Source organism: Micropterus salmoides, unplaced genomic scaffold (assembly GCF_014851395.1).
Source record: "Micropterus salmoides isolate LMB-PRFRI ecotype aquatic unplaced genomic scaffold, ASM1485139v1 Ms_hic_scaffold_1, whole genome shotgun sequence".
NCBI classification, from domain to species: Eukaryota; Metazoa; Chordata; class Actinopteri; order Centrarchiformes; family Centrarchidae; genus Micropterus; species Micropterus salmoides.
This window is the reverse complement of record NW_024040040.1, coordinates 38,309,643-38,325,539: the sequence shown is the minus strand read 5'-3', so window position 1 is coordinate 38,325,539 and position 15,897 is coordinate 38,309,643. Positions and strand designations below refer to the sequence as shown.

Here is a 15,897-nt window from a genome sequence, read left to right as displayed (position 1 = left end):
ATATTGTTATTTAGGAAAATTATATCGCGATAATTATCATTATTATTTAATTGCCCAGCACTGACTGGCCTACACAACATGGTGCTCCTTTCACGCTGTCTTTTTAAAAGCCAGGGAACCCATTACACTTCGACCTATATAGCTCAGGTGTGATTTTTTGACCGGGTCACCCAGGTAAGAGCCTGCACCAGCCGGGGGAGGACCAGCGCCAAGTCGCCGCGGCATGAACAGTCCCGACGCAGAGAGCAGCACTTGGCTTCCACTGATAGGTGCGCTTGACTTTAGACAGACTTGACCAGGACTTGACGCAGCAGCAGCAGCAAACAGCATGTCTCGTTTCGTTGCCCGACTCTTCTTAGTTGTCTCTCAGCAAGCCACAGCGAGATCCGCGATGTTACTGAGGAGGGTCCCAGCATTCATCCGCCCTGTATCCACATGTCCAGGTACTGCGGGAATGTTTGATTTCTTTACTGATTCTTTGAATCCATCTAGTTTCACAGGCTGTAGACTCCTGCAGGTGCACCGTGCTGAAGTTTTCTCAGGAAGGCGCTAATAATAATAAACGGCTACAGGTTATTGCTTGTGCAAAGGGGACTGGTTATCCAATAAATTCTGGTTTAGGTGAATTTTACAGTGTATTTACAAATGTCACCTTTTGGTACCTTCTTACATGTAGCATAAAGTTAATTGTTCCAAACATTTTCTCAATTTGGCTCTCAAGTCTTCCGGGTCTGTGGTGTAATGTGGTTTATATTTTGAAAAGGTTTACTAAATAATTGTAACTTCTGCTCTGTGCAGGCCTGCAGTCTCTTACCCGTTATGATGAGACAACAGATTGGCAAAAGAAACTGACCCCAGAACAGTATGTAGTCACCAGGGAGCGGGGGACTGAGGTGGTGAGTACTGCATACATGCAAACCAGTACAAAGATTTGTGTCAAAGCAACATTATCTTAGTCTAGCAGATTGGCATACATATAGTCTCATAAACATCAGCAGTTCCAGGTGGACTTTGTTCATCACTGTATTGCTGATCTGTGTCAGGTTCAGCCAGTCCAAATACAAACCTCTGGTGTTTTAAGAATTAGAAGCTGCCCTCAGCTTGAAACAAAGAGCGTTTTCTGTATGTAATAATAATAAGTGGACAGTATCGTTGTGAACTTAAGGACAAAAGCTACATGTTGAAGTCATCCTTAACTATTAGTCCTGTGTGTGTATTTGTGAATGTCCTCAGCCCTTTAGTGGGATCTACCTTCACCATTCAGAAGTGGGGATGTATCACTGTGTCTGCTGTGACGCTCCACTGTTCAGGTAACACTTTGCAAAGTGGTGTTTTTTAATTCAGTGACTTTACCCTTTGTAGACTTGAACATGTGGACACTTTGCCATTTCTACTTTAATCACGTTGAATGGAAAGTCAGAACTCCGCGCCAGTAAACAAGCTGAAGGCAAGAGAGAATTGTGTTCAAAGTTTGTTTAAGGATGTATCGTGGCTCATTGAGGAAATGTTCCTTCGTCTCTTGACAGTTCAGAGGCTAAGTATGACTCTGGGACAGGCTGGCCAGCGTTCAAAGAGGCTCATGGGACGTGGGAGCGGGATGAAAGCCACGCCTCCATCATTCGTCGCCCTGACAACAGCCTTGGTAGTGCGGGGACAGAGGTCCTTTGTAAAAATGTGAGTTGTGTTGTGAGCTATGCAGCCAAAGTTCATGTGTGCTTAGCATAGATGTTCTAGTTAATAAAGCTTTGCATGCAATTTTTATTTTTTATAAAGCAGTATAGTTAGAATGGTTTAGTGTGTATCTTATCTATACTTTAATAATTTCAATTCAAATACAACCATTTTTGCATTTTTGGTCGGCTTATGACTTTTGTGTGTCTGTGTTTGATGCAGTGTGATGCCCATTTGGGTCATGTGTTTGATGACGGACCGGATCCAATAGGCCAGCGGTTCTGTATCAACAGTGTGGCCCTCACATTTAAACCCAGAGAAAACAACAAACCTGACAAACCCGAGGAAAACTGATGAAACACATGGGCTTGCCTAAATCATCTCATTGCAGAGCTTTCATTCTGGGATTTGGAGCTATACAGGTCTGGAAATGACAGGCTTGTGTGTGTGTGTGTGTGTGTGTGTCACAACATGTTGGAAATGAACTTCCTGTGGTTTATTAAACTGAAAGAAACTGGACCGAGTCTCTTGTTCAGAAACGTTGGATAAATGCAGTGGAGAGAAGTCTATAAATCTGTGGAACATACGTTACATGATTTACACAAACCCAAACTCTAACTGTACCATCAGCTCCTTCAGTCACCCATCGAATCACTTACTGAAAAATATACTTCCCAACCAAGTTTGATTGTTTCTCTTTTTATTGTTTTCTATATTTTGTCGAGTAGGAAACTTAATGAATGTTAACTGAATGATCTGATGAATTGTCTCTAAGTGTAGTTTGGATGGGTAACTTATTTAGTAAGATGTATAGTACCTCATAGGGGATTACCCATTGATGAAAATGGATTATCTTTAAACCTCATTATTGTGTTTGATTGTCAGAATACACTGGGCCTGAGAATCATGTTTTTCTGTACAGATTGCAAAACACAGGAAGTCATGACATTGCTGCTTAGCCTTTGTTTTTCCAACGCGTTCTCATCTCAATGTGTCATAACTGACGCTTTCAGACAATGTGACAAAGCGTAAGTATTTTACGTTAAAGGTACCCTTCAGCATCCGTATGAAACGCCACCATTTGTTACGTCCCAGCAACACAAAGGAGGCTAACCGGACAACATGAATAAAATCACTGACTTAGGTAAAGGTGCTAACATTTCTGATGGTAGTGGTAAGGGTAGTGGGCTTCGGGGGGCTGTCAACACCTTTAACACAAACGTGGCTAGCTAGCTAGCACTAGCTAGCTAGTACTTCCGGTCTGTACGAGACGCTTCTATGAGACGCCTCTATGAGACGCTGAAGGGTACCTTTGGTGTCAAATAACTATGTCACTTTTTCTGAAAGCGTTGGTATTGGACACCCTGAGATGAGAATGGTCTGGCTTTTCAGTGTGGTGCCACATTTATAGATCAAATTGACTTGTCTGTGTTAGGAATCATGAAATTTTGACTGGTAATTTGTCAATAAATTCACATTTTGTTTTTTCTCTGAATCTATGGTTATGCTTTACTTACTGTAGAGTTTATTAAGATTTTAAAGTCTGTGTTTAATGAGAATTTATGGCTAGCCCCTGCAGTTCAGATGCACACACAGCACGCCAGTATGGCCTCATCTCTGCCGGTAAATCAAGTTAATATTTAACTTGTTTGTCTCCTGCTCCCTGTGTGTTAATCCATTTCCTCTGGGTCTGCGTGTTTAAGGTTGAGTAAAGCAGATCGGCAATTGGCAGACAGAGATAGAGGGGACAGAGAAAAGAGTTCAGGGGGCCAAAAAGACAAGTCCAGAATACAGGAACCTGAGGAATCCTATAGGAGAAAAGGACTTATTCTTGAGTTGAGTGTATTGTTGTCGGTGCTGGGATGGCTGGAGTATGGCATTGCATGTTGGCAGTGGTTGCGTTGATGTGTGTGTGTCTGTGGGGTTCCACTGAGGCTGTAGGGGGGGCTAAGAGTCGACCCCGACCCCAAAGACGACCTCCTAAGAAGCCAAAGGTCAACCCTGTTGACGTGACCCCACCCGCACAGAACATAGACATACAGCGGGTAAGAAACTGGAGGAAGAGGCAGACACATCACATACAGTTTATCTGTTTGACTTTGTGTGTTATGTCTACGTCTATGTATTAAGAGCTTTTTTTTGAATAATTATTTAGAAGTGTGCGCGTATACATATATAGTATCATTTTTAGTTGGTTAGTGTTGGAGTTGGTGCCTTCAAATAAGCTTCAGAACTAGACATGTAGAAATTGCATATGGTTTAGCATAAAGTGACTATGTTTAACTTCCTTTCATAGTTAATTGTGACAAGGCTGGAAAAGGATTGATGAAAAAGCTGCACAATAAATTAGATAAAGGACTCTTTCCAGGTGGAGGAGTGCAGCTACAGCCTAAAAATACCACAGTAAATAGTTGCCGTTACCTGACCTTTGCACACTGACAGTTTGATTCTGTTTCCAACTTGTTTGTACCATAATGTCACAATAACACAAAAAGGACATAATGAGTGGGAACCATGATAAATTAACTCCACAGAATAGCCTAAAGGAGCTATTGTTGCAGAACATAAGGGAAGTAAACTTTGTGAACCAAGGACCCTAATGCACAGTTGCCCCACACTGACGCAGGTTTTTGTACTTATCTAACATATTGTTAAATTTGAAAAGGTAATAAAACAGCAGAGATTTAAATGCTACTTCAGGCTGACCAGTTGCAAACTTCTACTCAATTACCCATGCTAGGAAGAGAGCAAATTGACATCTTTTTCCAGAGCCTGAAACATTCAAACATGCTTTGTTATGGATTAGAGTGGGGGCTGGCAGTGTGGACATGCTTGTGTAATTGTGTCAATATGGTGTTTTAGGCAATACAGGGGATTTTCAGCGAAATAGAATTTGAACAGTACAAAAGATGATAGAGCAGGAAATTTGAAACAGATGTATCCTTTCCATTAGTATAAGCAGGATCAAGATCATTTGATAAGATTAAATGTTTGTCAGCATCAGCAAAAGCATTTAACAATGCTTCCCAAAATTTTTTCCATTTGCAAATGTCATGACTGAGGCTTAGGAGAACATCTTGTGAACATCTTATCTGTCCTCTGTTTATCCCTGACCCTGCTTGTACGTGTTGCAGATGACAGGAACGTGGTACCTGCTGAACACTGCGTCCAAATGCTCTTACTTGATAAATCATGGAACCAAGGTGGAGCCTACAGTCATGATCCTCACTCGTTCCTCTGCCGCTGACCAAACACTGTCTGTCAGCACCAAAACACGGCAGTAAGTACCACCACCTACATATGTAAACACACATTGTGCATGTAGCTTACTGTGACTCTCTCAGTACGCTGAATCATCAGCAGATGGGGCAAATATGCCACAAATATGCTTTTGCAACACCGACTTCATGCTTCAACCACCTGCGTTTGATTTTATTTGTGTGTGCTCAAACACAGGAATGGTTAAATCCGTCAACTCTCCCTTATCATTTTATTAACTTTTAGGTCATCCTGACCTGGCTTTTGCAGAACCACAGGGAGTACCAAATACCTATTTTAAATGAAAAACTGTCTTGTTTTTTCAGGACATTCCGTGATATATTTGTTGTGATTTGTTTATAAATCCTTTTTGGCCCAAGCAAAGGAAAACTGGTTTTTGTTTTGGTCCATTTCGCATGCGACAAGAGAAAACTCAATCTGAGGCCTGAAGCTGAGACATGTAGTTAGATTATGAAAAATATATGAAATGTAGCTATGTGATAATCCAATACTTATAGGAAACTGCACTCTTTAAGGGGTTTCAAACGTTTTTAAAACTACAAAGGTGAGCAAATGTCTCACCTGACAAACTCTTCTCTCCTCTCCTCTCAGTAATCACCAGTGTTGGGAGATATTACAGGTCTACCATCTAACACCAACTCCAGGCCAGCTAACCCTTAAAGGTCAGTGCCTCTCTTTTATTTACCTATAAGGCTTGATTTGATAAACAATCCCATTGATTGTCTAACTGTGCCCTCTGTTGTTTCCCCCAGGAGCTCGTCCTGAGCTGAATACTGAGATAGTGATCGGGGAGACGGACTATGACTCCTATGCAATCATGTACTATCAGAAACAGGACAAGATCACCATGAAACTCTATGGTGGGTTCCCCAGCCATGTGACCGTTGTTTTGTATTTAAGGTCTGAATGCCAGGTGTTAATTATGTTGTTTTACGCTGCTAAATTGAAACTGAACCGTATTTTTAAAAAATGCATTTGTAAAGTCAAAATGTTTGCTTTTGTGCTCTGTATGCAGGCAGGTCTGTGGACGATCTGTCAGAGCCAATGTTGACCAAGTTTGAGCAGCTTGCTGAAAAACAAAACTTGGGACTGGCCTACCTCTTCCCCTTCCCCACCTACAGTACGTCCATATCCACCTGAAAAATAAAATAAAATAAACTTTGTTAGCAGCTGCAACATTAGTTGGCATAACAAGCCGCAAGGTTTAGGGTTAGAAAAAAATGACACATACAACTTCCTTTAAATAACTGTGTTAATGTTCTTTTTTTCCCCTTTCTAGGTCACTGTGGTGCTGTGGACCAGGACCATGTAATCAGTAAGTTCAGTGTGTAAAAACAGTCAAGCAATAATTCTTTGCTAGAAAAAAATGTGGTAATTATGAGACTGATATAAAAAAGGGCCAGAGGTAAATGGAGCAGCTGCCAAAATTAGCAAATACAGCTTTTTATTTAATCGCCATGACATGTCGACAAGTGTAAACTGCCACTTTCAGACAAGAAGGGTTTTCTGGAGACCATAAAAAAGCATCAAATAAATTTCAGTTCTTTAGCTGTCAGTGTAGCTTGCATGTTTGATGTATAGTATATCAAGCATTTTCACAGGTACATCGTATTACATTCAGAATATTGTACACGCTCTGTAGCCCTTATTTCATGCATTTCATCCTGTTAAGGGCAACCGTGAGAATGTTCGGTGCTTCTGTGCATTACATGTCGATCATCATTTCACGTTCGCAGGAGCAGTTCTGCTTTGTGCCAGTGGCTGAATGAAAAAATATTGATTCTCCTGCTCTGTTTAGTTATTCCTGAAGTTGTAAAAGCTATTTGGAGGGAGTTCGGGTTAGGGACATGAAGCGTGTACAATACAAGATGAAGAAAGCAATACAATTAAGGACAATAGAGGAATGAGAAGGAGCTCAGAGAGGCAGCATGTAGCGCTAAAATATTTTCCCCTCTAACTCGGATAATTAAGGGATTAGTGCAGCAGAACCAGAGTTTGTGATTGTTAGAACAGTGGAAAGACTAACCACAGTGGTTTTCATGAGTTTTTTTTTTTTTTTGTCAAGTCTGAATGAAGTGTATTTTACTATGCCTTAAATGCAAATTAGTTTGGTGAGAGACTTGAATCCAAAAGGTGTAGGCTACAGTTGTATTTTTCAGTTTTAAAAGGAAAATAGGGGTAAGAATAATTATTAATAATAATTAATTATATTTAATTTCTTGACATTCTGTGAATTTATTTATTTTATTTATTAGCTATACTTGGTTGGTCCAGGGGAAGCAGAGAGAGAGAGGCTGTTATTTGGTTGGGGGGTCAACTTGTGTAACAATCATTTATTTAAACCTTGTCAACAACATGTTATCCAACCTCCACTGCCGGACGAAAACAGCAGCACAGCTTCTACGTAGTTAAACCTGTCACTCTTTGTTACACAGACTGTGTTCCCACATGCTGAAGAGGTAGAGCTGTGCAAGGGACGGATCCGGCCTCGCAGCGTTTGGCAGTTCTCACCCAAATATCTGAATATTGTGTCATTTTAAAAATGTGAACATCAGCAAGAAGGTTGTTTAAGTGTAAGTTAGAGTAGAAAAAAATGGTCTACTTTAAATACTACCTATTACAGACGAATAAAACAAAATGGAACACAATCAAGTTGTTGTCAGATGTTTTCACTTTTAAAAAAATCTAAATGGGCATCATCTGCCACCAGCTGGCTCTGTGGTGAGAGTCCATTCCTATGCAAGGCTTATTATCATGTTAACGCCATCCCATTTTTGTATTCTGAGATTAGCATGTTTCCGTATGCATGCTTTGGTGTGTGTGTGTGTGTGTGTTTGTGTGGACACAAAAGAGGAGGTGGGGTGTTGGGGCTCGGGTTAATGTAGCCCAGATGTGGAGCCTAAAAGAGGTTGAGAGAGTTTGGTTACAAAACTTGGTTACCAAATGTGCTTTTTGCAAATGAGCACCTGTGTGTGTGTGTGTTTGTTAGATAACCAGCTGATTGCAAGTCTGTGCCTGTCTTGTCTCTTAACAAAGGAAGCTCTCTTATATACACAATGATTGATTTAAGGGGTGTCACTGATGATACAGTTCATCCAACTCTTCTTCTCACTGTGTTGTTACAAAACGGAAGCGAGTGAAAGGCATCTCCGTTAAATTCCTCCTGTTTCAAAAGTTTTATGAAACTTAACACACAATGCTATGAGCAATCAAATCATTGTGTGCAACACTGGCAGAGCTTTATATGAGAAATAATAATCTTAAATAGCACTGCTTCGACACTGCTGACAATGCAGTTTGCTGCAAGAGAATGCATACTTACTACAGTGGGATTATTTTATCCAGAGTTACATTTAAAAAAAACTCATATTTCAAGAGGTTATCAGCTCATTGTTTATGTGAGCCCTTTTCCCAGCATGCTAAAGTTTAGCAAAAGTGCTTCCAACCTCTCATTTGTGATTGTGAATGGAGTCTTTTTGGTCCCAAACAGTGAAGAATGTGCACTCTTACCAAACAGCTGTTTTGATAGTCCAGGCATGCAAGAGCATTTGTGAGGGAGAAAGGGAGGGGTGTTAAAAGAACCCTATGTACCCACTCTATCTTTTCTTCTCATTCTCCCCTTCCTCACCCCCTCCCCCCATCCCCATCCACACATGCCAGTTGTGTAACAGCACTGATTTGCACGCCAGTGGGAGAAGGCCAAAGAGTTTTGTAATGCAGAAGCTAGCAGTAGAAGGGAGGGAGGAGACAGGAGGAGGAGGAGGAGCGGGACAGGATATAAAGAGCCTCCACTTGCCTTTAGTCCTTACCTCGTCCCGATCCTTCACTCACCGGCAGAGAAGCTCAGAACGCGCAAAGGAGAAGCCATGAGGAACACACTGCTGAGGATGCTGGCCGCCCTGATGTGCGTACTCGCTGTCTGCGCCGACGTCGCGCCTGTACAGGACTTCGACCTGGAGAAGGTAAGAGAGAGGCAGAAGTATTACTACTGCAAGACATAGCATACTGATAGCTGATATTCCAAATTAGTAGCCGTGGTTGATTGAGATTTTTCAATGCAATCATTTGATGGAGCAAAATTTACTTTTGAGAACGGTTTATATGGAAGATATGAGTGGTGTGATGCATGCGCTGCACTTTAGATAACTCTCACCCTTTATTTCACCCCGTCTGTCTTTCTTTTAGATGGCAGGCAAGTGGTACATTGTTGGCTTTGCCACTAACGCTCAGTGGTTCGTGAACAACAAGGCGGGGATGAAGGTGGGCACTGCCATGTTAGTGCCAACTGCTGGAGGAGACCTGGACCTCTCTTATGCCAACCTGAAGTGAGTGATTCATGTGTAAATATACCTTCCAATCAAAAAATGGTTCCCGATGCTTCTTCTGTAATAAAAAATAATAAATAAAACAAAGAGATAAATAAACTGACATATGACCGTTTTCTCTCTTTTAGAGATGACGGTACCTGCTGGAGAATGACTCATCTTGCTAAAAAAACAGACACTCCTGGACGCTTCACCTTCCACAGCCAGGGTGAGTAGAGCACAACCTAATGCAGAAAAAGACACACACACACACACACACACACACACACACAAAGAATCAACGGCCTGACTTGTCTATTTCTGCTTTCATCAGTTTGGAACAATGACAACGACATGCGCATTGTTGATGTTGTGTACGATGACTACGCTGTGATCCACACTATCAAGACAAAGGACGGAGAGTCTGAGGTCCTCAACAAGCTTTACAGTAAGTCTGGATCAGTCTCACCGCAGCGGCTTTGTCCCTGTATGAAAGCACTCTATGTTGAATTAGTGAATGGTTAAAGCAACCCACTGTGTGTTTGCAGGTCGCGCTCCTGAGGTCAATGTCAACCTGCAGCAGAAGTTCACACAGTTCTCCAATGAGACTGGCATCCTTCCCGACAACATTGTCATCTTGCCTAAGAGTGGTAAGCTATGTCACATGCACAGGGACTTAATATAATATAAATACATTTGACCTGTTTGTGAAAACGATCCAAAGTTTTGCTCACTGGCCTCCTCCTGTGTGTTGTTACAGCCGAGTGTCCCGAGGTCTGAAGACTCCCCTGTCATCCTCCACCCCTTGCTCTCTGAAGTCCCGGAATTTCATCTCACAAGAGATTCTTATTTAATCCCCCTCACTATGATGTCTGCAGTATCACAAAGCTGCACTTGCGACAATGAAAGGCAAGCATTTAACTATAACCCCTGCTGCTACCAAAGACCGATCCTGATTCTAATTTAGTCCTCATTCTCTCTCAAACTCACGCATTAACTGTGAGACTGTGAAAGCTGTCCGTTTACTTTTTGTACAAGCATATCTTTTGGAACTGCTGATTTTCTTTTGTAGTGTTTTATCTTTTGTTGAAATAAACGCAAATCCAATAAAAGTTATAAACACGTGTTTCAGTTTTCAGAATGATTCCCTTCTCGTACAAAAACAGTCAGAAAGTCTGTGAACTTTTGGAAGTCACATCAATATTGTAAATTATGTCCCATAGTACCCCCTATTGGGTGATTAAACAGGCTCAAAACTAGATCCCTAGAAACGCCAAGAAATGACTAATGTTCCGTTTACAGTGCGTGTGAAAACAATGACATCTGAAGACTAGATCAAAGTATCTTGGGGTTGTGGAGTTGGAAAGAAGTGAGCTTATCAGACCTCATGTTTGCTTGGGGCTAAATTATCTACACCACCACCTGCACACACACATTCGAGTCTCTGACAGGTGTTGTGCCGAATTCTGCCTGCCGAGAATTGTATGCACCTCATGGATGATAACGGTCATTTTTGCTGAGAAAAGAGGTGGATGCAAATCTCGGCCGGTAGCCTATAATTTGATCTGCCGAATTATGCATCCTTTGGGTCCTTCTCAGACAATTTGAGAATAATAGTTTACTCTTACATCCTTTGCACTCTCATCACTGCACTATTTGTCAATATGTCTATATTGTTTTGTTCAGAGTGTGTATATTTTTGTTGTCTATTCTGTAGTTTGTGTCTGATTTTATTTTATTATTGTGTTATGGTATTTTTGTACAAGTAAGCACATCGTGAGCAATGTACAATCCTGAGTCGAATTCCTCGTAGGCCTATGTGTACACATACCTGGCAATAAAACTGATTCTGATTCTTAAATATATACTTCGAATTGTTTGTGCAATTCTCGGCAGGCAGGCAAAACTCGGCATAACACCGGACTCTGTCGGTGGTCCAGTTGCATTGTGGGCAATGCAGGCGCCAGGTTTTGACAGGGAAGAAGAATGCAAGAAATAAATAAAACAACAAAACTGGCCTGAGTTTGAGAAGCACAATGTTAAATACTAAAACAGTAGGCCCACTCTGGCTGGCTGGTGTAAAACTAGCTAGATCAGCGACTCGTTAGTCCTTTTTTTCGCCCATCTTGTCAGTTCCTAATGGGTAACGTTAGTTTTTATTGTTTTATTTTATTATTATTTATTTTAGATATTTGTTTGTTTAGAGCCTACTGATTCCATAGAATTTATTTCTTCTTTCTTCTCATAGGCTATCTATTTTGTTGGTTCCTGTTGATCTGGTTGTGACCTGTTGCATGCAATTAACCAGGGATTTATAGACTGTGTAAATGGTCGTATTGAATTTCACTGAATACTGTTTTGAAGGAGTGGTTGAAAGAAGGTGCACCATCTGACCACAAGGGGGCAGTCTATGCCCTCTCTTAGACCCCGTCACATCATATTGGAAAGATCATCAAAAGCCAATTCTTAAGCACCTGGGGGCTGTTCCAAAAGAAAACAACATTAAAAAAGTAAAAAAGTGCGGATATAATGATGGTGTATAAGCTATTCGGACAAGCTATTCCATTTTTGCATAACAAAGCAAAGATTTTTGTTTCTGTGACCAGAAAATGAGAAAACATTTGTTTACATAATCGTATTTTTAATGAATTTATAGCTGAGACCTTAACCTTAAATTTGCTGTTTAAGAAAATTAAGAAAAACGTGCCAAATAACCCCACCCTTGCTAAAAATAATCCGTAGTATTATTAAAAGTATACTATAAAAATTGTATAGTGTCCTATAGTAAGTTTGTAATGTCACATCATATGTAACAGAGACAGCACCCGGATGAGAGGATGGTGATGGCATGGTGGATAAGACACATGCCTTTGGTGTGAGAGACACTTAACCCCTAGTTGCTCCAGAGGCGTGCGAGCAATTGTAGGTCGCTTTTGATAAAAGTGTCAGCTAAATGAATAAATGTAAATGTAATGAGAGAGATGTGACCCACGACAGGTTAAAATAATGCAGCGCAGTGAGGATACGGATGTTTCACCGAGGACCAGCGTCTGTCTGTTAACAGAGACTCCAGTTAGAGTAACATTAGGCTTCATGATCAGAGGCTTTTATATCAAGTAAACACTTCTGTCCATATTTGCAAGCTCCTCTGTTCCTCTCTCTCTGCAGCGAGTCTGCATCGCACTTCTTTATTATCAATGGATTGTTTATCCAATGCCTGGTTTAGAGACATGGACGGGAGGAAGGGGTACTGCAACCCCCTCATTCAGTACCCCCTTCTTCCCGTGTCCATGTCTCCAAACACTGAGTGACATTTGAAGGCCTAGTTTCTTGTGGGTGAATTATTCCATTCTTGAATGTCAGGGGGCCCTTTGGAGGGTGGGGCTGCTTTCAATGGTTTAATTATTTATATTATTTGTTTATATATATTATACAGGGCAAGAGATCAGAAAAAAAGAAAGAAATCAGTCGGTTTAACTAAAACTTCATAATGCTGTGAGTGAGTGTCTGAAGATGGACATATGTCAGCGCGAAAGTGATGCATAGAAAAAAGACTGCTATTAAAGATCAAACACTCTTTATTGAACTCAATAGAACTGAAAGCAAACACATGGGTTATGATTCTGTCTGTTGGAGTTGATAATCGTCGCTATGATCAAACCAGGTGTCAGGGGCGTGTGCGTGTTTATGTATAGTCTGAGTAATATAATGATTAAAAAATAAGGAAAGTCACTCGTTTGCCTTCATGGATGTGATGTGTGGACGGAGGAAGTCTTCTTTGAGGCTGCAGTAGAAGGCAGGCTGAGTTCAGCTGTCCTAATGTCAGTGATAAAGTGATCTACAGTTATTACTCAACCATGAGGCGACGATGATGTACAAAAGCTTGCATGTAATAAGGTGCCATTGCGGCAGTTTAATAAAACAGACAAACACACACAAAAAAGTAAAATTCACAATGAAATAACAAAGTTGGCAGCCGCTTTCAACTGTGACACATTGTTCTGTAAATGCTGTGGTAAGGTAAACGTGAGCAACAAGGACAGGAAAAACAACATGGTTAGAAAATATACATTGTACATCTTTTGAATGATGCTGGAAAACGGTGGCACTGTTAAGAGTGAAGCTCAATTCAGCGATGGCAAAGCAGCAGCCTCCTCATTCTCAACACGCTATTCTTCTAAGTGAATGAACAGCCTTGACTCATGCTCTGTCAAACATGCATGCTTGTGTATGTGCGTCACAGAGCATAGGTGTAAACCTCTTGTGTATTGTATAGCGTGCGGCTCTCCTATACATCAATGTAGCTGTTCCTGCTGCGTAGGAACCTACACGGATGTGCTGGAAAAAGTCAGACTTGTTTAGGATTTGAGAAAAGTTCGGCGGATGTTTTCATTCTGATTTCTTAATCAAACTTTGACTGAGATTCATGGATAATTGAACACAGCACCTCTCGACTCAGGGATTGCAAAAACAGCTGAAAACTCTTGAGAATTCTTGCAGCAGCAGTCAAGTTTTTGTAAGTTTGTGTTAAGTAGTTCTGGGCAAGGCGACATGGCTCAACATCTTGAAGGCACATCGGATTAGTAAGCCAATTATCATCTTAACCTCTCCCAGATCTTGAACAAATATTAGGTGTCACCGATTTCTTTTTGTTTTATGGTTCTTCGACCTCGTAATGCATGAAGTTTGGTGCATCAATACAACTCATTCAGTGTCAGGCAAGTTGTTCGATCTGTTTTTTCTAGCACACTTTTTGTCCAATGTAACAAATCCTATTCATCTGAGCTACACATAAACGCACAGATGCATGCACACACAGTGGAAACCACAGCCCAACGTCAGTCTAAGATGTAAAAATATTGAGTAAATTCCTTCAACTCAAAGTCAAACATTTAATGCAAAAATCGGAGCCGGTCGTGTAATGATGTAAGACTCACGTGTTTGGCAAAGAAACAAACTGTCTGCTCAAGTCTGAATGAGTAAAAGCTCTCGGTTTCACCCTTTCCAAATGAAAAGAAAGCTGCCGTGCTGAACCAACCATGGAGTGTCATGATTTCCCATCATGCTCTGAGAATCCCCTATCCGCCCTTCCTCAGAAAGGAATGTCCCATACAATCGAACGTCATGAGATTTAAACATAAAACTCTATAATTCATACATATATAATGTAATGGACAGACGCATGATTTTACTGTAATATAGATCTGACATTTCTCATTAATGTTTATGTTTTGGATTCTGAATAAATCTTTTTAGAAAAAAGAAAAAAAAACACAAAACATTGTATTTACAAAGTGACTTTTGGCATCCATATTCAACTCTATATTGCCACATTATAGGTGGCATGTCATTTGACGGATATGAGTTTTGACAGACTGGTGCCAACAGCAGCCTGATAAATAAAAAAAAAAAAAAAAAAAAAAGGGGTTTGGCATGTTGATTTGATCATTTTTGATATAAGACTTTTGTTAAAAAATAAAATCAAAATGTAACAGAGACTGGCAATAAATCTGTGCTATCACACGATCCAGTACGTATAATTATTGGTCATATACAGTATTCAAAGAACTCCTGAAAACTCCCAAGCACGATACAAAGAAGGACAAGCCGGCTAGTATATACATGTACAGTCTCTTACAGCCGTGCTCCGCTGCATAACTGTCCCTATTCTTTTTCTAATACTCTGGATATATAAAAAAAACAAAACAAACAAACAAATAAACAGAAAACATTTCTGTACACGTCTTTCCCACATCACCGCCCTTTCTGGGAGATTATAGTCCTATTGAATGGCCTTTCCTTCATCTCTCCCTGTGATTGGTCATTGAATTAAACCTCCTCCGTCTCTGTGGCAACTGGTGGTCTGACGCATCCCTTCTTCTCTCAAAGTCCTGTAATTGGCTGTTAGATGAACCACTCCTTCTTTGATTCGTCGATGGTTTCGGGGTTGTCGGTGCCGATGATGGCCGTGTCCGCCGACTCCCCGGCCGACTCCCCGCTGCCCTTGGCCTCGTTGGTGTGGTAGGTGCCTTTGTGGCGGAACATGTAGCGGATCAGGAACACCAGAGTACATAAGATGGTGAAGATCACTACGGCGATGATTCCTGCAGAGGACACAGACATTGAGTGTGGAAAAGCGAGGGTTATTGTGTATTTTTAATCACTGCTGCTGCCTTGCTTCGGCCAACTAACCAACTTTGGAGCAAAGCTTCAGTGTAGAGCTGAAACAATCAGTCGATTAACTGAACATTCAATTAACAGAAAATAGTCTGATTAATCGTTGGAGTCATTTTTCAACAAAAGATGACATCAGCTGGTTCCAGCTTCTTGCATGTGGGACTCTTGCTTTCCTTTGTCATATAGTTAACCATATATTTTTCGGTTTTATACGGTTAAATTATACTGGTAAATTATAATGAGCACTTTCACTGTTTTCTGACATTTTATTGAAAATACAATAACTGATTAATCACAAAAATAATTGACGGATTAATTGTTGTTGTAAGCTGAAGGCTAGTGTGTATAAAACTTGTGGGTAGCCGTGCAGTATTTAATTGGTGGTATTTCACAAGGAAGTTTGGCATAAACAATGACAATGACAGTGATATACAATATTACCTTTTACAATCTATGATAAAATACT

General features: G+C 40.7%; 4 protein-coding genes across 5 annotated transcripts in view; 3 read left to right on the top strand and 1 right to left on the bottom strand.

Moving 5' to 3' along the window:
• Window positions 1-171: 171 nt before the first annotated feature.
• On the top strand, window positions 172-3,166 carry msrb2 (methionine sulfoxide reductase B2). Its single transcript, XM_038726430.1, has 5 exons — window positions 172-443; window positions 799-896; window positions 1,234-1,310; window positions 1,527-1,674; window positions 1,894-3,166. Exons 1-5 carry the CDS (start codon window positions 329-331, stop codon window positions 2,023-2,025), a joined length of 570 nt encoding a protein of 189 aa, XP_038582358.1. The 5' UTR covers window positions 172-328; the 3' UTR covers window positions 2,026-3,166.
• A 198-nt stretch (window positions 3,167-3,364) lies between these two features.
• c8g (complement component 8, gamma polypeptide) lies at window positions 3,365-8,633 on the top strand. Of its 2 annotated transcripts, none has more exons than XM_038726421.1 (7): window positions 3,365-3,716; window positions 4,806-4,951; window positions 5,542-5,612; window positions 5,703-5,810; window positions 5,966-6,070; window positions 6,230-6,265; window positions 8,611-8,633. In XM_038726421.1, exons 1-7 carry the CDS (start codon window positions 3,534-3,536, stop codon window positions 8,616-8,618), a joined length of 657 nt encoding a protein of 218 aa, XP_038582349.1. In that variant the 5' UTR covers window positions 3,365-3,533; the 3' UTR covers window positions 8,619-8,633. The 2 variants fall into 2 exon arrangements, with proteins under 2 accessions (XP_038582349.1, XP_038582345.1); XM_038726417.1 differs by lacking the exon at window positions 8,611-8,633 and adding an exon at window positions 7,386-7,602.
• A 111-nt stretch (window positions 8,634-8,744) lies between these two features.
• ptgdsb.1 (prostaglandin D2 synthase b, tandem duplicate 1) lies at window positions 8,745-10,380 on the top strand. The gene is made up of 6 exons (XM_038726440.1): window positions 8,745-8,912; window positions 9,136-9,275; window positions 9,404-9,483; window positions 9,589-9,702; window positions 9,803-9,904; window positions 10,015-10,380. Exons 1-6 carry the CDS (start codon window positions 8,817-8,819, stop codon window positions 10,032-10,034), a joined length of 552 nt encoding a protein of 183 aa, XP_038582368.1. The 5' UTR covers window positions 8,745-8,816; the 3' UTR covers window positions 10,035-10,380.
• Window positions 10,381-12,814: 2,434 nt separating this feature from the next.
• Window positions 12,815-15,897, bottom strand: part of cntnap2a (contactin associated protein 2a) — a 387,477-nt gene continuing 384,394 nt past the window's right edge. Inside the window, exon 26 of the mRNA XM_038726358.1 lies at window positions 12,815-15,358. Within this exon, the coding sequence (XP_038582286.1) occupies window positions 15,159-15,358 (200 nt within the window). The 3' untranslated portion in view covers window positions 12,815-15,158. The remainder of the gene's footprint in view (window positions 15,359-15,897) is intronic.

What these genes read in the sequence shown, in the direction of transcription:
- msrb2 (XM_038726430.1), top strand. Translation starts at nt 329, where the DNA reads ATGTCTCGTTTCGTTGCCCGACTCTTCTTAGTTGTCTCTCAGCAAGCC. An exon ending in CCCTGTATCCACATGTCCAG is followed by an intron (nt 444 to 798) that starts GTACTGCGGGAA and finishes TGCTCTGTGCAG; the next exon opens with GCCTGCAGTCTCTTACCCGT. An exon ending in CAGAGGTCCTTTGTAAAAAT is followed by an intron (nt 1,675 to 1,893) that starts GTGAGTTGTGTT and finishes TGTTTGATGCAG; the next exon opens with TGTGATGCCCATTTGGGTCA.
- c8g (XM_038726417.1), top strand. Translation starts at nt 3,534, where the DNA reads ATGGCTGGAGTATGGCATTGCATGTTGGCAGTGGTTGCGTTGATGTGT. An exon ending in AGGCCAGCTAACCCTTAAAG is followed by an intron (nt 5,613 to 5,702) that starts GTCAGTGCCTCT and finishes TGTTTCCCCCAG; the next exon opens with GAGCTCGTCCTGAGCTGAAT. An exon ending in CTTCCCCTTCCCCACCTACA is followed by an intron (nt 6,071 to 6,229) that starts GTACGTCCATAT and finishes TCCCCTTTCTAG; the next exon opens with GTCACTGTGGTGCTGTGGAC.
- ptgdsb.1 (XM_038726440.1), top strand. Translation starts at nt 8,817, where the DNA reads ATGAGGAACACACTGCTGAGGATGCTGGCCGCCCTGATGTGCGTACTC. An exon ending in AGGACTTCGACCTGGAGAAG is followed by an intron (nt 8,913 to 9,135) that starts GTAAGAGAGAGG and finishes TCTTTCTTTTAG; the next exon opens with ATGGCAGGCAAGTGGTACAT. An exon ending in CTTCACCTTCCACAGCCAGG is followed by an intron (nt 9,484 to 9,588) that starts GTGAGTAGAGCA and finishes TGCTTTCATCAG; the next exon opens with TTTGGAACAATGACAACGAC.